A 19,166-nucleotide genomic window follows, 5' to 3' on the forward strand; every position below is an offset into this window, starting at 1 on the left:
GCCAGCGGCTCGGCCCGAAATGCTGGGGCTTTCTTAGGCTCACTGGAGGTTGAAAAAAGTTTCCTTTGTCAAGCAGTGGCCACGTGGCGCTATGGCGGTCACTACCGGGAATTAACCACGGCCACACTCTCAGGGCGCCAAGCGCCGGCTCGGGGACACGCCGGCCACCACCTCAGCCGGCTAAGGGGAACCCGAAACCTGCTGGCACCGCGGGAATCCACTATGGAGGCGTAAAGGGGGACCCATTGGGGTCCGCGAGGGGGGGCAGGGGGAGGGGAGCGGAGGGAGGAGCTCCCGGGGAGAGGGCCGCGGAGGGCCGGGGTCCCGGGGCTTGGGGAGATGGGTTGGCTGGGAGACCCGGGTCCGCGGCTGTGCAGGGCGGGGTTCCCGGAGGGGGCGGGGCTCTGGGCGGCGCGGGGCGGGGCGGGGGCGGGCACAGCGCGGGGCGGGGCGCGGGCCGGGAGCGGCAGGCGGGCCGGGCATGGCGTCCATGGCGGCGGCTATCGCGGCCTCGCGCTCGGCGGTCATGAGCGGGAACCGGCCTCTTGACGACCGGGAGCGAAAGCGCTTCACTTACTTCTCGTCGCTGAGCCCCATGGCCAGGAAGATCATGCAGGACAAGGAGAAGATCCGCGAGAAGTACGGGCCCGAGTGGGCGCGGCTGCCGCCCGCGCAGCAGGACGAGATCATCGACCGGTGCCTGGTGGGGCCGCGCGCTCCGGCGCCCCGAGACCCCGGGGACTCGGAGGAGCTCACGCGCTTCCCCGGCCTGCGCGGGCCCACGGGCCAGAAGGTGGTGCGCTTCGGGGACGAGGTAGGTGCGGGCCTGGCCGCGGACCCTCTTCCCCGCCTGGCGCCCCGGCCCGGGGGGGCACATGCCGGCGTGAGGCCGCCCCAGCTGCTAGGGGCTGGAAAGGAAGAGGCAGGAATGGCAGTGGGTGGGAGGGGAGCCCCAGAGCCGAAGGTCGGGGAATGGGAGTTCCGCTGGGGGAGTTGGTTAAGAGATCGCCGAGAGGTGGGGTCGTTAAAGAACCTCCATCTAAACCTGATCCGCCGGCTCGCACGGACTCCAGAGACTTCTCCCGGAGCTGTCGTAAGCGAGGCTGACCAAAGTGGAAACAACAAGCAGTTTTAAACCAGACAAACCTGGGTTTTAATCCAGCTCTGCTACTTACTACTTGTATGGCGGTGGGTGAATTAACTTCTTAGAGCCTCAGTTTCCACTGTGTAAAACAGGGATAATAACGCCCATCCCGTGCCTGCCCGTGAAGGCACTCAGCATATGATATATATTAACATGAATACTTGTGATGAGATGTATGGGGAAAGTAAAATTGCCAAGCCAGGCAACAGGAAAGAAAAGGTGTCTTCCAAGATAAGGAGGGAAACCCATCCATCACCCTAAGATGTTTTCCAAGTGAGCACGACGTCCAGGGTATGTTTTAGGGGTGAGCACGGTGACCCTGTTTTCCACCAAAAAACTAAGGGATGATAAGCTTAAATGAGCTCCAGTAAGTCTTGGCCACATAACAGGGCATGTTTAGGTCTCAGATCTAGGCACTGTCCAGACTGCTGGAGGGGCAGTAGAAACGCCGAATCTGTTCCAGAAAAAGCTCAGGGATGACCCACACTTAGACACAAAGGCCTGAATCTTCTGTGGGGTTCAGAAACTTGGTCTTCTTTTTCTTAGAAATGTGTTTAACCGAAGCTTGTTTGGTGCCATTAGAATTTGCACTGTGGCTCTTTGGCCTTTCAAACTCAACTTTTGCCATGAGGAGCAAAGTCAAGCAGAGCAAAAAGTATGAGAATGAAATTGCTTGCTGTTAAGGCTGTTTCTTAGGCTAGAGGGGAGAGAAGCTGGGAAGAGTTTTTTTTCTGAAGAAGTTGTGGATTATGGATGGAATTCAAGTTAAGGAGGTTTAGATCAGATTTTCAGGCTTGGGTGTGCTGAGACATTTATTAATACAAAGTGTTCGTGGTCATAAACCCACTTTAATGTGAGGGAAATGTGAAATGACTGAAGGATGATGCCAATGTTGCTCTATTCTGATGGAATCAAAAGGAAATTCTCTACTGGACTTCAAATTCTGATGGCTTTGCCAGGAAAAACAGGGTGTGGTAAACTGGGGAGGGGAAAATATAGGTTTTAAAATATATTCCTAGAGCCGAAACATTTTCAGTGGGAAAATATGCGTATTTATAAAGACATGTGTGCAGTGTTTGCGCCCAGATTTGGGGGATGAAAAAGCAGGCAGCACTCCTTTGGAAGAGTCACGAATAAATATGAGAGGAAGTAAACTTCTAAGTACTTACAAATGTTGGAGAGTGACTGTCATTTTCCCTTAGCTTGGTGTCCAGCTAAGAATATCTACACGCCTACTCATGATCAAAAAGCCCATGTCATAGAAGAGCCCAGTATCACTGACGAGGAAGAATATGGCCAAGTTAATTTTTTATTCTCATTCCTTATCTGGTGCCAGACTGAGCTGTTTCTTAATTTGTAAACTCAATGTGATTTCAAAGCAAGTGGGACTGTACTGTGCTGTGGTGCCTGCATGTCCTTCCAGGAGCAGCTCAGGAGAATTGAATCTCAGCTTTGCAAAACCAGCTGAGAGCATGTTCTGAAATGCTTCTGACCAGCCTCAGCTCAGACGGCAGAGGGGCAGATAGACCCTGTATTTTAACAGAGGTACATAGGAATGTGGCCCAGGGTAAGTTTTTGCCTGCAGTGGCTGTGTAGGTTTATAGCAGTAGGGAATTTAAATTCCCCTGGACTAGGCCAGAGGTTGGCACCAAAGTGGAGTCAGTTGTCTCATTGTTGTCCCCACGAGATCATTCATGGAGGAGGGCCAGCTCCTAGGCACAGGGATGATGGATAAGGACAGGGTAGGCTGCTGAACAGAGGTACCCACCAAATAGGTGACCCCAAGTTTGTCTTAAAGGACTGTAAACTAGATAGAGTGGGGCCCTGTGTCCCTTCCCACTTGATCAGTCTTCTGATGTGGTCCTGGGGCCTCCACAGCCCTTTCTGCTGCCCTGAAGGACACTGACTATTTCTTTGAATGGTGTCTTCCCCCCCATTGCCAGTAGTATTTTTCTATCTCACATAGCAACATTTTAAGTGAGAGCATGCAAATATAGCCTCCAAATGTGGTGACCATCTTCTAGACATTTCTTGTGTGTTGCAGGAACAAACAGAAATTGATTATATGATGCTGATCACAGATCTTCATGGTTTTGAATGTGGTCAGGGGCTCAGTTCACTCACTGAAGTTGCCTGTGCATTTGACAGGTGTGGCGTCCGTGTATGTTTTCATCCTCATCCTCTGGCCTGAGGCCCAGATGGCCCTTTGCCTTGATGACTTAACCTGGTTCTCCTCAGGGAAGGAGGCTGCTGCCTTTGAGTACTGAAGCCGTGAAGGGCCCTATCAGTCTTTAGGTTCTTGCTTCCTTGGAAATCAGCTGAGCAAATATTTCTCAAAGCCTGTTATATTAGAGACAAGGCATTCTAGCTTAGGGTACTTCATCCTCCCATAATCTTTACCAACTCCTTTAAAAATACCCCCATGTGAACATATGATCTCAGTAAAAAAGCACAGAAGTATAGCTTCAACCTAGGTCCTAACCCCTTCCCACAGCCACCCAACCCCCTTTTGTGGAAAATCTGGAGCTGCTGCTGGAAGAACGTGTCCCAACCAGCAAAAGGAGAGAAGCCTGCAGAGCCCCAAGTCCTGGATTCTTGTCCTGACCATGCCACCAGCAAGGTGTCGTCCCTCTTAAGGGGTAGTTTGCCCCTCTGTGAAGTCTGGTGGCAGAACCAATGGCTCACAGAGTTTCAAACTCGCTGGCCTGGCTTGGAGCAGGCACAGACATTGAGGACATGCACTTTGGGTCCAGTATTTTGGTAAGAACATTAAGGCAGGTTTGCAAATGGATGCTTTTGACGGTCTTTGACCCGCGCTGCTTGATTGCTGCGTTCTTCCTCCAGCAGTAGGGTTTCAGGAATGGCTTACTTTGGAGGGGAAAGTTTTTCATTTTAGAAGGATCACCCTGTCTGCTTCTGCTGTCTCCTGTTATCCCAAAGGAGAAAACCCCACACACCTCTGAATTGTTAAGAATGTGTTGCTCCCTGCTCCTGCCCCCAATCTCCTTGTCACTGATCTAGCGAGATGTGAGTACATGGTGAGAATTACAGGGTTCCACATTCTGTGAGACATTCTTGACTCCAGATGGTCCCTAAGCAGATGACTGGGGAGCTTGGGGCAGCTGGTGCGTCTTGTTTGCCTGGACCTACTTGCCTCTTCCATCTCTCCATATGGTGGAGCTGGGCAGGAAGGGTGTTTCAATATCCCTAACTGGGGTTTCACATGTTGTGGAACGTGGATTTTTAGACCCCGGAGCCAGACAGCTCTGTCCCCTCTTCAACAGCTTGGCATGATCCACTGCCGTGTCCTTCCAGCGCCTTCATGTCTGCCCCTCCTACAGGAACCTGGGGACTTGCTGTTGCTCTCTTACTCCTCTTGGCCTTAGCTTCCTTTTCTGAAGCTGTTTTTGCCTCCCTGTATCTCCTGCATTGCCTGTGGCCTCTTAGTCCTTAAGCTAGAGGACTCCACAGGTGCTGTGGCTATGGGTACCTATGTTTAGCAAACTGCTGAGCTGCTGCACCCGTTCTGTGTGGTTAGGGCTATCTACAGAAGACCCTTCTGCAAACCTAGGAGCCTGTGTGCTGGCCAACCTAGAGGTTTGCTTGCTAAAATAAACCAATTTATTATAAAAGTTTTTACCTGTACATTAATGTTAAAAGTTTCAAACCAGGCAGAAGCAGCATTATAAAACAGCTGGTAGAATCAATCGCTTCAGAACTTTCCTTGAGCATTACATCTTCGTTAGATTTGAGTTTGGCTGCTGTGTCTCCTCATCCTCTTTGCCTTTAGTAGACTGGCCTTTTCGCTTTGAAATCTGACATTAAGAAAAAAAAAAAAAGAAAGAAAAAGAAAATTAGGGAGTTGCTTTCTCAGCATTTTGGACTCCTTTTTTAAGGAAGGTGGAATGTTTGATTTATGATTCCCACCTTTTGCCTGGTGCATCCATGGATGTTTTAGAAAGGATGGCAGGGTTTTCTGAGTCCCTCTACCTGGGGCCCTGGGCAGGAGTTGAGATGACCCTGCTTCAAATCCAGTTCCACGGGCTGAGAGGAGAGGGCGGTCGGGCCTGCTCTGTGAGCTTCCCTTTCATGCTGTGGGTTCTCTGCCCCGAGTAGCACCTGGCCTGGTTCCCTGGGAGCTAAGGCCTCTCCTCCCCAGGCACCTCTGCTAGCTCCTGTGGGAGGGTGGCCCAGTGGCAGCCAGGGAACAGGTTTAGCAAAGAAATGAAGTGACTTGGTCACTGACATGCAGGGAGGGAGGGCAGGAAGCATGGCGACAGGTGTAGAGTCATCTTTTAATTGATAAGAGTCACTTCTACACTCTAAGCAAGGGATTCCCGTAGTACTGGAGAAAATATCTATTTCTTCTTCTGAATGAATGAATGAAGGAAGGAAGATGAGACCATTTGTTTAGACTTCCTGTCATATTTTGCTCATTTCCTTAGAATTTCCTCCACCTACTCTGTATCCTGTTCCCATTACCATGCTCGTGCTGAGTTTTTGTTTTGCTGTAATCTATGGAGGACTGAGTTTCTGGATTCGTATTCATGGCGGAAAACATGCCCAGTGGTGAAATCAGGACTGTTTTTCTGTCTTTGGAACTGCAGTGTTGTATTTCCAGTTATGGAAACCCCCTTATCTCAGCAGAGTTAAAAATATTACAAGTCAAAGGGAAAAGCATGGATTCCATAAATATGTAAACAATACATCCTAAAAATAAGCAGTTGGTAAAAAAAAGAACATATTTTAATCATTCTTCCATACTCTCCTCTTTTTAAATAGACTTAATTTTTTAGAGCAGTTTTAGATTCACAGCAAAATTGAGCAGAAAGTACAAAGCTCTCATTACTTCTCTGGCTCCCCCACTGTCAGCATCCACGCCACAGTGGTGCATTTGTGACAGCTGATGAATGTACATTGACACATTGTTACCACCCAAAGTCCATAGTTTGGGGTTCACTCTTGGGTTGTCCACTGTATGGATCTTGACAAATGAATAATGACATGTACCCACCACTATAATATCACACAGGAGAGTTTCACTGCCCTAAAAATTCTCTGTGTTCCACTTATTTATCCTTCCCTCCCCCCAACCCCTGGCAGCCAACGATGTTTTAACTGTCTCCATGGTTTTGCCTTTTCCAGAATGTAATATGATTGGATTCATACAGTATGCAGCCTTTTGAGATTGGCTTCTTTTACTTAGTGATACTCATTTAAGGTTCTTCCATGTCTTTCTGTGACTTGGTAGCTCATTTCTTTGCTAAATAATGTTCCATTGTCTGGATGTATCACAGTTTACTTATCCAGTAACTGAAACACATCTTGGTTGCTTCTAAGTTTTGGCAATTATGAGTAAAACATCTGTGTGTAGGTTTTTTGTGTGGACCGAAGTCTTCAGTTCATCTGGGTAAATACCAAGGAGTGTGATTATCTCACTCCTGTAACATATTTATTTGTGGAAAAATAAATATAGAAATAACTACAGCAGAAGCACTGTTGAATTTGTGCATGGAGCTGTGGTTGGGAGGCTCTCAGTTGGTCAACATGTCCAGGGTGCTGTCATTATCAGTGACAACAACCAGTGTTGTCACTTGGTAATTAAGCCTTACAGTTGATCCACAGGACAGGCTCTGGCATCTCTGAGGGAGTGATGGGCATGACACAGCTCACCAGGAACAATGTGTTCCACCCTGGGTGAGCCAAGATACCCAGGCCACCTGGCATCACTACAGGGTGACACACCCTGCAACCTATGGGACTTTCTGTCCTGCTCACATGCTCTGCTGTCTAAACCTTATTTCTCTAGCTTATAGAATTTCTCAGTTTACATTTCTTACCTTCAAGCCAAGATGCCACAGGTGTCAACCAGAAACTCTCCTTATTTATGGACTTCAGGCAGACGAGGACCATTTCTGGCGTCCATATGTGTGTGGTCGTGTTCCCAGATCTTGATGCTGTTTTAGAATCACCCCAGAAAGCCTCACTCCCTGCCCAGCTGTTTTTCCTGGAACAGCTTGTGGAGGCCCTAAGGGAGCCCCCATGCTGGACAGCGCCCTCTGCAGGCGCTATCCATCCACACAGCAGAAAGAAACACTTGCAGAATGTGATGAAATATCAGGATGTTTGTTATGGTTGTAGCCTGTGGTGTGCTGGTAAATATTTAACAGCCGGCTCTGGGGGATTGAGGCGGACTAGCCCTGACTTCTAGCATTTGCCAGTTGCCATGACCAGATACTCCACCGTGGCCTGTTCCATGCTCTTGGCGTGACTAACGGGATGCACAACTGGGCACCGCGCTATGTGGTATTTCCACCTTATACATACAATGGATGCAAATAACCTCAAGACCATGGATAATAGTAACTGTATTGAAATGTTGAGTTTCTAGTGTTTGTTACTTTTTTTTTGGTGGGGGGGGCACACTTTAAAAAAACATTCAGTTTTTAGAGTAGTTTTAGGTTCCAGCAAAATTGAACAGAAGGTACAGAGAGTTCCCACGCAGACCTTTCCCAAAATGTGCACACAGACATGCATATGCGTGCAGCCTTCCCCACCATCGACATCCTAAACCAGAGTGGTGCATTGATTGCAATCAATGAACCTGCATTGTTTTTATTATTGTCACGCGAAGTCTCTGGTTTACACTAGGGGTCGCTCTGGGAGGTGTACACCATGATGGTATCATACAGAGGGGAGCCACTGCCTTAACAGAAATCCTCTGTGTGCCACCTGCTCATGCCTCCCGCCCCCCAGGCTCTGGCAGCCACTGATCTTTTTACTGTCTCCGTAGTTTTGCCTTTTCCAGAATATCATATAGCTGGAATCATACAATATGTAGCCTTTTTAGATTGGCTTCTTTCCACTTAATAATATTCATTTGAGGTTCCTCCATGTCTTTCCACGACTTTTTATTGTGGTAAAATACGTATAACATAAAATTCACCATTTTAACCACTTTTCTGTGTGTAGTCTGAGGCATTTAGTATAGTCACAATGTTGTGCAATCATCATCACCATCCATTTCCAGAACTCGTGTATTATTTGAAGTGAAATTATATCCTTTAAAGAATTAAACTCTGTATATATTAAACAATAACTCCCCATTTCCTGGCCTCAGTCCCTGATAACCTCTGTTCTACTTTCTGTCTCTATGATTTTGCCTACTCTAGGTACCTTATATAAGTGGAATCATATGATTTTTTGTCCTTGTGTCTGTTCACTAAGCATAATGTCTTTAAGGTTCATCCATGTTGAAGCCTGTATCAGAATTTCCTTCCTTTTTAAGACTGGATAATATTCCATTGTAGGGATAACCACATTTTGTTTATGAATTCATCTGTCAGCGGATACCTGGTTGCTTTCATCTTTTGGTTATTGTGAATGGCGCAGTTACAAACATTGGGGTATAAGGATCTCTGAGCCCCTGCTTCCAGTTCTTTTGGGTGTATACCTAGGAATGAAATTGCTGGAACAAATGGTAATTGTATGTGTAATTTTTTGAGGAACTGCCGAAGTGTTTTATATAATGGCTACTTTATTTACATTCCCACCAAAAGTGCAAAAGGGTTCCAGTGCCTCCACATCCTCACCAATATTTGCTATTTTCTGCTTTTTGATAGTAGCCATCCTTGTGGTGTGAAGTATATCACCTTTATTTTTAATACAATGGATTTAATTTCAAGTTTATATAATTCACCTTTTTAATCACGCAGTTAAACAACAGGTTCAAGAAAGTCCTCAAAATTTTACAATCAGCTCTCGTTAGTTGGTGCAAGCCTGCTCCAACACACCTCTGCTTGCAGCCTTGCGGCCTCCAAAAATAAAAGTGTCTAGGAACCACAGAGTTCTTAAGCCCTCCAGTATCCATTTTTTATCAACAAATAAAGAAGTAAATGCTGGCGATACGATTCAAACATGTATTCCAGCACTATGGAAAAAAAATGCTTTATTATTATTATTTTTAAAATTCTGTTTCATTTAGAGTTTAGGAGGTACACACTGAATTGGATGAACATTTCCCAGAGAAGAGCAAATACTCAAGGTCTCTGGGATGTTAGGGGAAAAGATTGTTTGTGTGTGTGTTTATTCCAGAGTTCTTGGAGCTGCGTGGGGACTGGCAGAGCCTTTTACATGTAGTGCTGGCCTCTGATAATTGCCAAGTGCTCTGTGTTTCTGGTGGCTTTCTATAGCTTCCCCTCTGCTTTTTGGCTTTCTCCTCTGGGATTTGGTGATCCGAGGCATCTTTCTTCCCTGCACTCCAAAGAAGACATTGTTTCTGGAGAGATTCAGTGCTGCCTTTGGTATGGATGCCTCTTACGGAATTTGACTCTGAGGATAAGTCCTGGCCAACAATGAAGCCCACTCTCTTGTCGTGTGGCCTAAGTAACAGATGTGTTTTGGCACTTAGATGATTTCAGATCCTAGGCGCCAGAGAGGGGGGTGGGAAAGCCTTCCAGGCAGTCCTAGAAAAAGCATATGTGATTGGTCCAAGAGCATGTGCCTGGCCTCATTTTGGTTGCCTGCTGGTCACCATGGGAGTAGAAGAAAGGATAGCATTGTATACATGTGAGTGGGTGCCACCACTTTGCAATTCTGATCCCATTTGCATCCAACAGCCTAGGGAGCCTGTTCTTGCCACCAGTGCTTTTTGTGGCTAGAGCGTGCAGTTGAAGGCTGACATCAGAGCTTCCATCACATTTTTGTTTGGCATGTTTATTTTTGTTAAGCACTTTATTGTTTTTTATGAGCTCAGAATTACCGAAACCCAAGGAATCTGCCCCTTGACTTCATTTCTTGCTGGAGCAAACAAAAGACTATTGACTCGACACTAAGTTGGGGAGAAATCACAGTGTGACCCTTTCTCCTCCTGCGACCCCCTTGGAATTTCAGCTAATATGGGTTGCCGTCACTAGAGAGTTGGCTGTCCCCAAGCTCTGGGCTAAGTCTTTGTTCCTAAGAGTCTTATATACTGAGCCACCTTCCAAAGCCAAAAGCCTTATTATTTTAATCTTTGCAGGTTTCAAAGGGACTCAAGGTATATAATTAATATTTAGAATCATATCAAGTAACAGGGGAGTCCAGCTACATCATGCCCCGCCCTGGCCAGCGCTCCTGCCCTCTGCCTGCCCCGCAGGTGTTCATACACTTCGTCTTTCCATTTGGGTGGCCAGCGGCCTGTTCAATTCTGGATGGAAGGAGCACCTTTGCCAGTTGATTTCCATTTACCTTCTTCCAAAGATCCAAAGCTGGGTCTCTACTCTACCCTGTGGATGGCTGGCCGTTCCTCCTGGGACTAAGAGCTGTGAAGAGCCGGTGAAGTCTTAGAGGGAGTGTGAGTGTGGGGTGTGGAGGCTGGGGAGGAAAATCAACCTGTGAAAATATACAGGCTTGTGCAGAGATCATTTATTCACGAAGAGTTAATGAATGATTAACTAGAATAAATGATACTTATTCCATCGGCCCCTTTTATTTTTCCCATGTGAAAACAAAGCCCTTCTTGGTTTGATTACTTCTAAAAGGAACTCAGAGAGTTCTGAGGATTTTAGGGACTTTGGTTATTTAGCTTAACTGTACCCCTAGCATACACACAGAGACATGGACCAGGAGCCCCCTACAGCTGAAGGCTGCCCTTCTACCTCTGCTAGGAGACATCTAATCGCAAAGCCTTGGTAACTCACATTCCTTCAGGCATCCATTTCCATTTTTGGAGGAACGAAGTTTGTGCATTGGGAAGTAACTTGAGTGTAACTGAAATTCCAAACAAAATGAGGTTCCTCTCATTTTTAAAGGTTTTGCTTGACAGCCATGAGGCAGTGCATACCAACCAGTTCAGAAGTCAGGATCATAAGCAAATACCATTACAGGAGAATGACTGTAACACTTTGAGGATGGGGGTCACCTTACTGTGCACACGGTCATCAGTTGCACACACTACGTGGTTCTCAGAACTGACTGATACACTTTAATGCAGCTTGACCCAGTTTGTAGGGCTTTCCCCCCACTTTTGTAATTCTTAATATTTATAACTAGTATCTTTGTTAGTGGTGTTTTTTTCCTGATATAAATATGTTTAGTCCTTTTATATGCACTCCTGGGAAAATAAAGACCTAATTCTGGCCTTTCACACTGCCTCCTCTCTGGGTTTTCCTTGCTCTTTACCCCCAGTATATGTGAAGTATTTGTGCCACAAATGTGCCAGTCCCTACTGCACAGAACCAAGGCACACAGCACAGCCATCAGGACACAGAACCGGATCTCTACCCTGTCGATGGCCAGCTCTTCCTCCTGGGGCCAAGAGCTGTAAGGAGCCTGTGCCCCCACATTGAGAAGTCTTGGGGGAGTGTGAGTGTTGGGAGGGGGAGATTGTGGGGGAAAATCAACCTGTGAAAGGATCTGGGCTTGTGCAGAGTTTGTTTATTCACATATTCTCAAAGAGTGAGTGAGCGTCCGCTACGGGCAGTCACTGAGTCTTCCAGGCACTGGGGATAGAGGAGTGGACAAAGGCCCTGCTCTGTCACCCTTGTCATCTAGGGTTGGCCGTGCTTGGGCTGTGCAGGAGAGTCATCACACACTTCCTTCCCCATCCCTCCTTCTTGGGAATAGGCCTTCAGCTGCCCAGACCCTGGCATGCCTTCGTTATTCGAGTTCAAAGACTGGCCTCCCACTGGCCGTTCATGTTAGGAGGTGTCTGCAGAGAGAACGCACGCTCAGGGTCTGGAAGGCTGAACGTGTACACTTATATGTTGGTGAGGCACTCCCCCTGCGTGGGCCCTGGCATTTGCCCCCAGTGTCTGAGGCTAAGCTGGGGTGGCAGAGGCTCTGTCAGAAGCTGAAAGAAGAGGGTCTGTGGGCAGAACTGGTTTGCCCTGTAGATGAGAGGGAAGCCAGACCACTTGACTTAGGGGCACCGTGTCAGTGTATCTCTGGGTGGGAAGAAAACAGTTATCCAGGGATACTTAGGGAAGGACATAAATCACCTGGAGTTTTGGGGAGATATGGATATGATCTCAGTTTAAAATATTTTATCCCATTTTCGCCTGTATCACCCAGTGTGTCCTGATTTTTCATTCTGAAAATAGTTCCCAGTAGAAGCAGTCAGACCTGGTGCACACCTGTAGTCCCAGCTGCTCTGGACACCAAGGCAGGAGCATCGTTTGAGCCCAGGAGTTTGCGTCCAGCCTGGCCAACATACTGAGACCCCATCTTTTAGAACAAACAAACAAACAAACAAAAGTTACCCAATTGAAGCTGGACACAGATGAGACATTTGCTAGCACAGGAATAACTGCAGGCAGAGGGTGGGACCTAAGGAAAGGTGACTTCTCCAAGTTATTTGTGCAGGCCAGTGAACAAAACATACTGGATCCAAGGTCAAATTCCTAGTGATTGTTCTGTAGGGCTCTTTCTGTCCTGCTCTGTTTGGTGGGGGTGGGGCGTGATTTCAGAGTTCTTGTTATAATTAGTCACATGGATTACATTGGCGTTTTTCTTCATTGATTCTGCTGATCCATGCCCTTGAGCTCTCCGGTAGGCCTGTTGGGGAGGAGGGGAGCTCCTGTGTTGGCATTGACTGGCAGATTATGGCCTGGCATTATTTTCCCAGATTACCTCATTTAATCCTTATAACAGCCCTGCAAGGGAAGTATCATTCTACTTTTACAAATGAGAAAACTGAGGCTCAAAAAGGCTAAATCATCTTCCCATGGCCACACAGCTAATCATTGTTCAGGGCTGAGTCTGTGCCTGATTCTGCTGAGACCATCAAGCTCTGGTCCACTCCTACTCAGCTCATCTGTCTGAGTCCATTGGGGGGACTCACTGGCATATACCCTGTTGTCTGTTTGGCTGGGGAGGGGAGTGTCTGGCAGCCTCGGCGGGAAAGGTGAGGGAGCAATCTGGCCAAGATGGTCAGCACGTTATATTGAGAGTGTCAAAGCATCAGGCTCGTTTAGAGCCAGCAGTTGGGATTATTCCTAAGTTTTGGTTCCCTCATGGTCCTGGGTGGATGTTTGCATGGGATATGTCTAGGTTTGGATTTCAGATTTATTCTTGAATTTTTATTTCAGGATCTAACTTGGCAAGATGAGCACTCTGCCCCTTTCTCCTGGGAAACAAGGGTAAGTTGGATTAAATTTAGATCTATTTGTTCCTTTAAAAATAATTGAATAATTGTATATTTTTCTTTCAACATTTGATGGACTCAGAAGACAGCCCCCTGACTGCCAGGCTGCAGGGGATGTGCCCATTGTTGGTAGAAAAGGAGGGGATGGGAGGAGCATGGTGAGGAACTAGGAAACTATTGTGTGTGGTTTGGTGATAGAGTTCAAAGTAGTAGTGCTTTAGCCAGGGTCCAGTGAGGCCCCATGATGCCCATTGATTAAGGGGGCCAGCCCTCTTGGGGGCCCTTTCTCTGCTCATGCCTCTAGTCCCCAGCACTTAGCACCTTGGTGAGAGATGCCCATAAGACAAAGTTTTGAGCAAATGAGAGGCGACGAGCCGGTTGACAGACGTAGACATGCATTTAGCTAATTCATCCCAACTTGGATCACTATTCTGTCTCCCAGCCATTCTTCTTCATCATTATCATCATCATTGCCAGAGCTGCTTAAGAGCATCAAGCTTCACTGATGTTAATTCATTTTCCCCTCTCCTAAGTTGCCCCAGTAGAAGTACATTCATAAGCAAAATGACTAAAAGGCAGGTGTCTTTAACCCAAGGAACAGAAATAAAAGACCAAGATTTTCTGAATTCTAGAACAATTTGGTGGTGTGTGTTGGAGGGTTCTTTACATCATGAGAGTGTGTTACAGACAGAGACAGTGGTGAGCCTGGAATAGGGCTTGGACTCCTGGGCAGATCAGGGTTTTTAAATACTGAAACTTCAAGGTTTTTTGTGGTTTTTCACTTGTCCACATTGTTGCTGATCAGAGCCCTCATCCCAGCAGGAGGCCTATGAGCAGGGTGGGCCCGAGTGAAGGACCCTGAGAGGCCCTTATGTAAGCGACTGTGTCTTAAAATGGATGTTGCCCAAGGGTTCAGATGGACAAGGACCGCTAGCACTGTTCTTGGTACACAGACAGTATTTAGTAACCTATTGCCAATTGCCCTGAGTGAAGCGAGCTGGCCTCAGGGCATGGGAGCATGGGACAGTTGAGATGATTGTTAGAGTTAAGAGGTGATTTTGGGAAAGACATGGCATTAATTTAGTCTCCCTAGGGATCTGGGTACTGGTTGCAGGGGTGACCAACATTGTCTTGGGAGAGAGCACAAGATGTTAAGGAGCCACCTGCAATTGGAATAGCTCCTAAATCCAACACTGGATCCTGTGTCTACTGACATTGCAAAGGAAGTCATAGGTGGGTAAAAAGTGCATCATTACATGGATTCTCAGCCGGGGCCCTCAATATTCCTTTTCTATGGGCTCCCAAAATGGGTAATTGTGAGAAACACTAATCCTATAGATGATATCTAGTGGTAATAGCCAGATAGATTCTCTGTGTGTTGGAAATGAGCAACCTTGGGTGTGGTGGCCCAGAAAGCAGTGCAGATTTTCCTGGACTGGGTCTGTAGTTGATGATATCACAGTGATAAAGGCAGAGGAAAGTAAAAAATAGTTAAAGTGTCCTAAGACCTAAGCTCATCATGTTCCCCATAAGAATATCTATTCTCTTAAGAATTTACCTTGTTAAATGTTCCCGAATCAGCTATTTGTGGGACAGGACATTTCATCTTTTATTAACTTGGCATAAAAGACATTCTGGGACAAGGTAGTGCAGCTCCTGAAGTGGCCACTGATACAGACACAGCTGCTGGGGCCAGAGTGGGAAACAGGTGCCCGGAGAAGTTCTCGAGAACAGAAAGAGCAAGTACAGTCCACTTGGATCACACTTGTGCTGAGAGACTCATTGTCCACAGATGCCAGCATATCTGGTCCCTTAGGAACCAGTGTAAATTGAGGAAGCTTGCTAAAATCCGGTTAACATGTGTCACCCATCATAACTGGCATGCTTTTAGTAAAGTGTAGTCTTCATTGCTCAGAGTTTGCAGTTTCATTTCATGTTCCTGTTAGATGAGAGTTCCAGTTTGTTTCACAAACTGTTGGGCTCACTCTGTGTCCTCACCTTCCTGTTTGATCTCTTGAGGTCAGACTTACTATAGTTTGCTATTAGAAACGTCTAGGGGCAAAATAGAGGGTATCTCGGAGAGCAAGGGAGCTGTCCCTTCCTCCTTCTTCACTAGGCAGTGCCGAGTTTTAGAAGCCCATCACTCATTCCTCTTTAGTCTTAACCCTGGAGTGCCCTGCCACCCTGCTTGAAGAGATTTGCCAAACTCTTCTTAAGACTTCAAGGCTTATAAGATCCTCATTGGAGAGCCACAAACAGGAAGTGGCTTTAGTGAAGGTAGGACCCCTCAATCTCCAGTTGCAGGAATGGAGGGAGACTTGGACCCATTTCTTGTTACCTCTCAATTGATGCCTTCCTAACTCTATCAGTTCTCTATAGATGCATAACAAACTTAATGGCTTGAAGCAGCATTTTATGTGTTGATGATTGTGTGGGTCAGTGGTTGGAGCAGGGCTCAGCTGGACTGTTCTTCTGTCGGCCTTGCCTGGGATCACTCATGTGTCATCTGATCTCCTGATGGGAACTCGATGCTCTGAGAACCTTGCTCATGTGTCTGGTTGGTGCTGGGTGTTAGCTGGGCCACATGTCTCCAGCAGCCAGCCTGGACTTCTTCACACAGAGGTGGAGAGATTCGTGTGCAGGAACAGAAGTGTACGAGGACTCTTTTTGAAGCTTAGGCTGGGCAATTGCATAGTATCACTTCTGCTCTGTTCTGCTGGTCAAATCAAGGCACAAGCCAGGCCAGATTCAATGTGTGAGGGAAGAGATTGCACCTCTTGATAGAAGAGCTGCGGTGAGTTTGCACCCATTTTAAATCTAAGATTCCATGCCCTAGTAGCTATGTCATTCATTCCATGCTTAACCTTGGTTACTTCTTTCCATTTTTAATTAATCACTCATCGATTTTTTTTAAGTTTTATTTTTAATTGTGGCAAAATACACACAACATAAAATTTCCCATCTTAATCATGTTTAAGTGTATAGTCTGGTGGCATTAAGTACGTTCACATTTCTGTGCAAACATCATCATCCATCTTGAGAACTCTTTTCTAAAATTATTATTTTTAATTGACAAATGAAAAATTATATATATTTATGATGTATAACAAGATGTTTTGATATGTGTACACATCGTGGAATGATTAATCCACACCTCCAGAACTCATCTCACAAAACTGAAACTCTGTTCCCACTAGAGAATGACTTCCGCCGACTCCCACTAGCCTGCGGCAGCCACCATCTATTTTCTGTCTCTGAAATCATTCATTGATTTTTTTTTCCAGTAGACATTTATTGTGTACCCTGTTTATGTCAGACATTATGCCGCAGGCCCAGAGTTGAGCATATGCCACTTCTGTGCTCGAAAAACAGCTCAGTGAGTGGACAGCTATGTTTGGTGGCAAATCTCACTTAGGACAAAAGCTATAGCCACCAAGTCACTCCAGTCATTTTCCCCATTCATTTAACCCATATTTGTACACATGTTGGGTAGATGTAACCTCATGCCCTCCTTCAGCTATTCAGTTCAATAGGCATTTAACAGATGCCAGCAGAGTGCCCAGCTCTGACTTCTCCATCCTCTGACAAACCTACCTACACAAGGGTAAGCCTGACCCAAGGTCACGGCCATGGGCAGAATTAAGAATCACGGGGATTTTTGGTTTCTCACCCAACTTTTGCACCTCCGTATGGGTTCCTTTCTCTTGGCCAGCCCATGACCGTTCCACCTCCACAGAGTGAGCTGCAGTTGTGCTTGGGACTGGTGGTCGCTGCCCCCATGCAACACAGCTTTGATCATGAGAGCTCACTGTGGCCTCACTGTAGCAGCTGTGCGCCTGCCTCATTTTCCAGCCTGTCCCCCATGCCTCAGTTGCCTCCTCTGAGGCTGATGCTGGCTGTGGTGCCTCTGTTGCCCAGACTTCTTCCATCGTGGAAGGGAGGCCTGCCGGTCCCAGAAGTGGTGGGGGTGGTCGTGATTGTCATCTTTTCCACTCATCGATCAGCTTGACAGGCGTGCAGGTGGAGAGGGGGCCAGTGGGGACCTAATGGTGCATTCCTATCTCATGCTACTGCTGTTTTGAGAGGAAAAAACTCAGCACTTAGAAGGCTTCAGACGGGATGAGGAGGCAGGGAGTGGAGAGAGGATTCTTTACATTCCCCAGGCGGCCTGGGCTGGAGAATTCAGAGGAGAAAATGCCTTTGGGGCAGGTCAGGCCCTGTCTCAAAGTTGGCTGGGCTCTTGGGACCCCATCCCCAGCTTTGGTTGGCTGGGCTCTTGGCTGGCTGGGCTCTTGGTTGGCTGGGCTCTTGGTTGGCTGGGCGTTTTGACCCTGTCCCCAGCCTTGCCCCTCCTCCAAGCTGTCTGTCTGCTTCTCCTTTCTGGCTACCCCATTCCTTCACCTGATGTCCAGCTGCCTATTAGGACAGTAAGTAGGTTGGGCTGGGGATCGGTTTCTTGATTTGGTGGATATCAAAAGATCTCAGGGGGCCAGTATAGATCATTCCCAGAGTAGGGAAGCCTTCCAGAGCCCTCCTCGGGAAGACATGTAAACATTTATGAGCACAGGCCCTTCCTCCGTGCTGTGCCCATGATAGGGATGTGTGTGCACTTTGAATTCTTTCACTCTCGGGAGGCTGGTGTCCCTGTTCACGCTGTGGGTCAGGACACCGGGATGCAGGGGGTCAGGTGCCTGGCAGGTCGAGTGGACGAAGAGCAACTGGAGCTTGGGTCTATCTGTGGCTTGCAGGGCTTTGCTGCCCATGGTGGGACAGAAGGGCTGTTTCAGCAGGATGTTCCTGGACATAGAGGATTCACTGGCTCTGCTCGGTGGTTCCTCCTCACTACCAGTCACAAGGTTTCTGAGAGGCAGGGCACCCTGGGGTGGCACCCACCCACCCGCAGCTTGGTCTCTGCGCTCCTCACCGAGACCCCCATCTCTGCCCAGCAGTCCCCTCCCTTCCTCCTGCCCTTCCTCTGGGCTGTGCCTCACCCCTTCCTGAGACAACAGTGGACCCCTGTGGGCCTCTGCTCTCGACCTTTCCCTGCTCTCCATGTATGTGGGGTGAAGTGTCACTCGCTCAGCCCTGCCCTCACCCTGCACTGCCATCCCACAGGCTCTGTTCTCGCCCACCTCAGAGACTATGTTCCCTTGAACCTCAGTGTTTTGCTTAGTCCCCTGACGCCCATCCACCTGAGAAGGCCCCACCTGCCCTCCAGACTCAGCACAAAGCCTCTTTTCACACTTGTCCCAATCAGGAATCTCACCACGTGCCTGGTGTGTGCTGAGCACCCTCCCTGCATTGCAGCATGTAATCCTCACAACAGTCCACTTTACAGATGAGGAAAGCAAGGCATAAAGTGAGGATGTGAACCAGGCAGTCGTAAGCCCAGGGCTGGGCCCTTCACCCCTGTGCAGCTTCCAGAGTTGCCCTCTTCCTTGTTACCGTTAGGAAGCACTGTGATAGAGGAAAAACAGGGATCGTGCTGATGAATTCCTTGTTTGTGCATCTTCGTCCCTGTGAGATGATGAGCCCAGAATGGCAGACACAGTTATTTGTCCCTTAACCTTGACATCCCTGGGGCCTGGGGCACCTCTGCACCCATGCCCTGTTGGGCCTCCGCTGAGTTCTCCCTGGCTGGTGTTTGTTGCCTTAGAGGCTGACGGGGCGGGTGTTTGTTTGCTTACATTCATTGCCCCGTCTCTTTGGGCCCCTGGGTTTGTCCCTGCCAGCTGCCACTTCTACTGAATTTGTGATTTGAAAGTTTTGAGTGTCCTCCCGCTCATCTTCCTCCTCTTCCCTCTTTGGAGGGGAGGTGGCAAGAATCGGTGTTAAGTGGTTGGTGAATGTATTAGGATCTGCTCCATTAAATGGTGATCTTTTCTGACAAGGCTTCTG

General features: G+C 47.7%; 1 protein-coding gene across 1 annotated transcript in view; it reads left to right on the forward strand.

Annotated features, from left to right (window-relative positions):
• The first annotated feature begins 468 nt into the window (after positions 1–468).
• The window catches only part of C1H1orf198 (chromosome 1 C1orf198 homolog), a 31,240-nt gene continuing 12,542 nt past the window's right edge, over positions 469–19,166 (forward strand). The window contains exons 1-2 of the mRNA XM_015126081.3: positions 469–814; positions 13,213–13,263. Of these exons, the coding sequence (XP_014981567.3) occupies positions 482–814; positions 13,213–13,263 (384 nt within the window). The 5' untranslated portion in view covers positions 469–481. The remainder of the gene's footprint in view (positions 815–13,212; positions 13,264–19,166) is intronic.

This window comes from Macaca mulatta, chromosome 1, assembly GCF_049350105.2.
Source record: "Macaca mulatta isolate MMU2019108-1 chromosome 1, T2T-MMU8v2.0, whole genome shotgun sequence".
NCBI lineage: Eukaryota > Metazoa > Chordata > Mammalia > Primates > Cercopithecidae > Macaca > Macaca mulatta.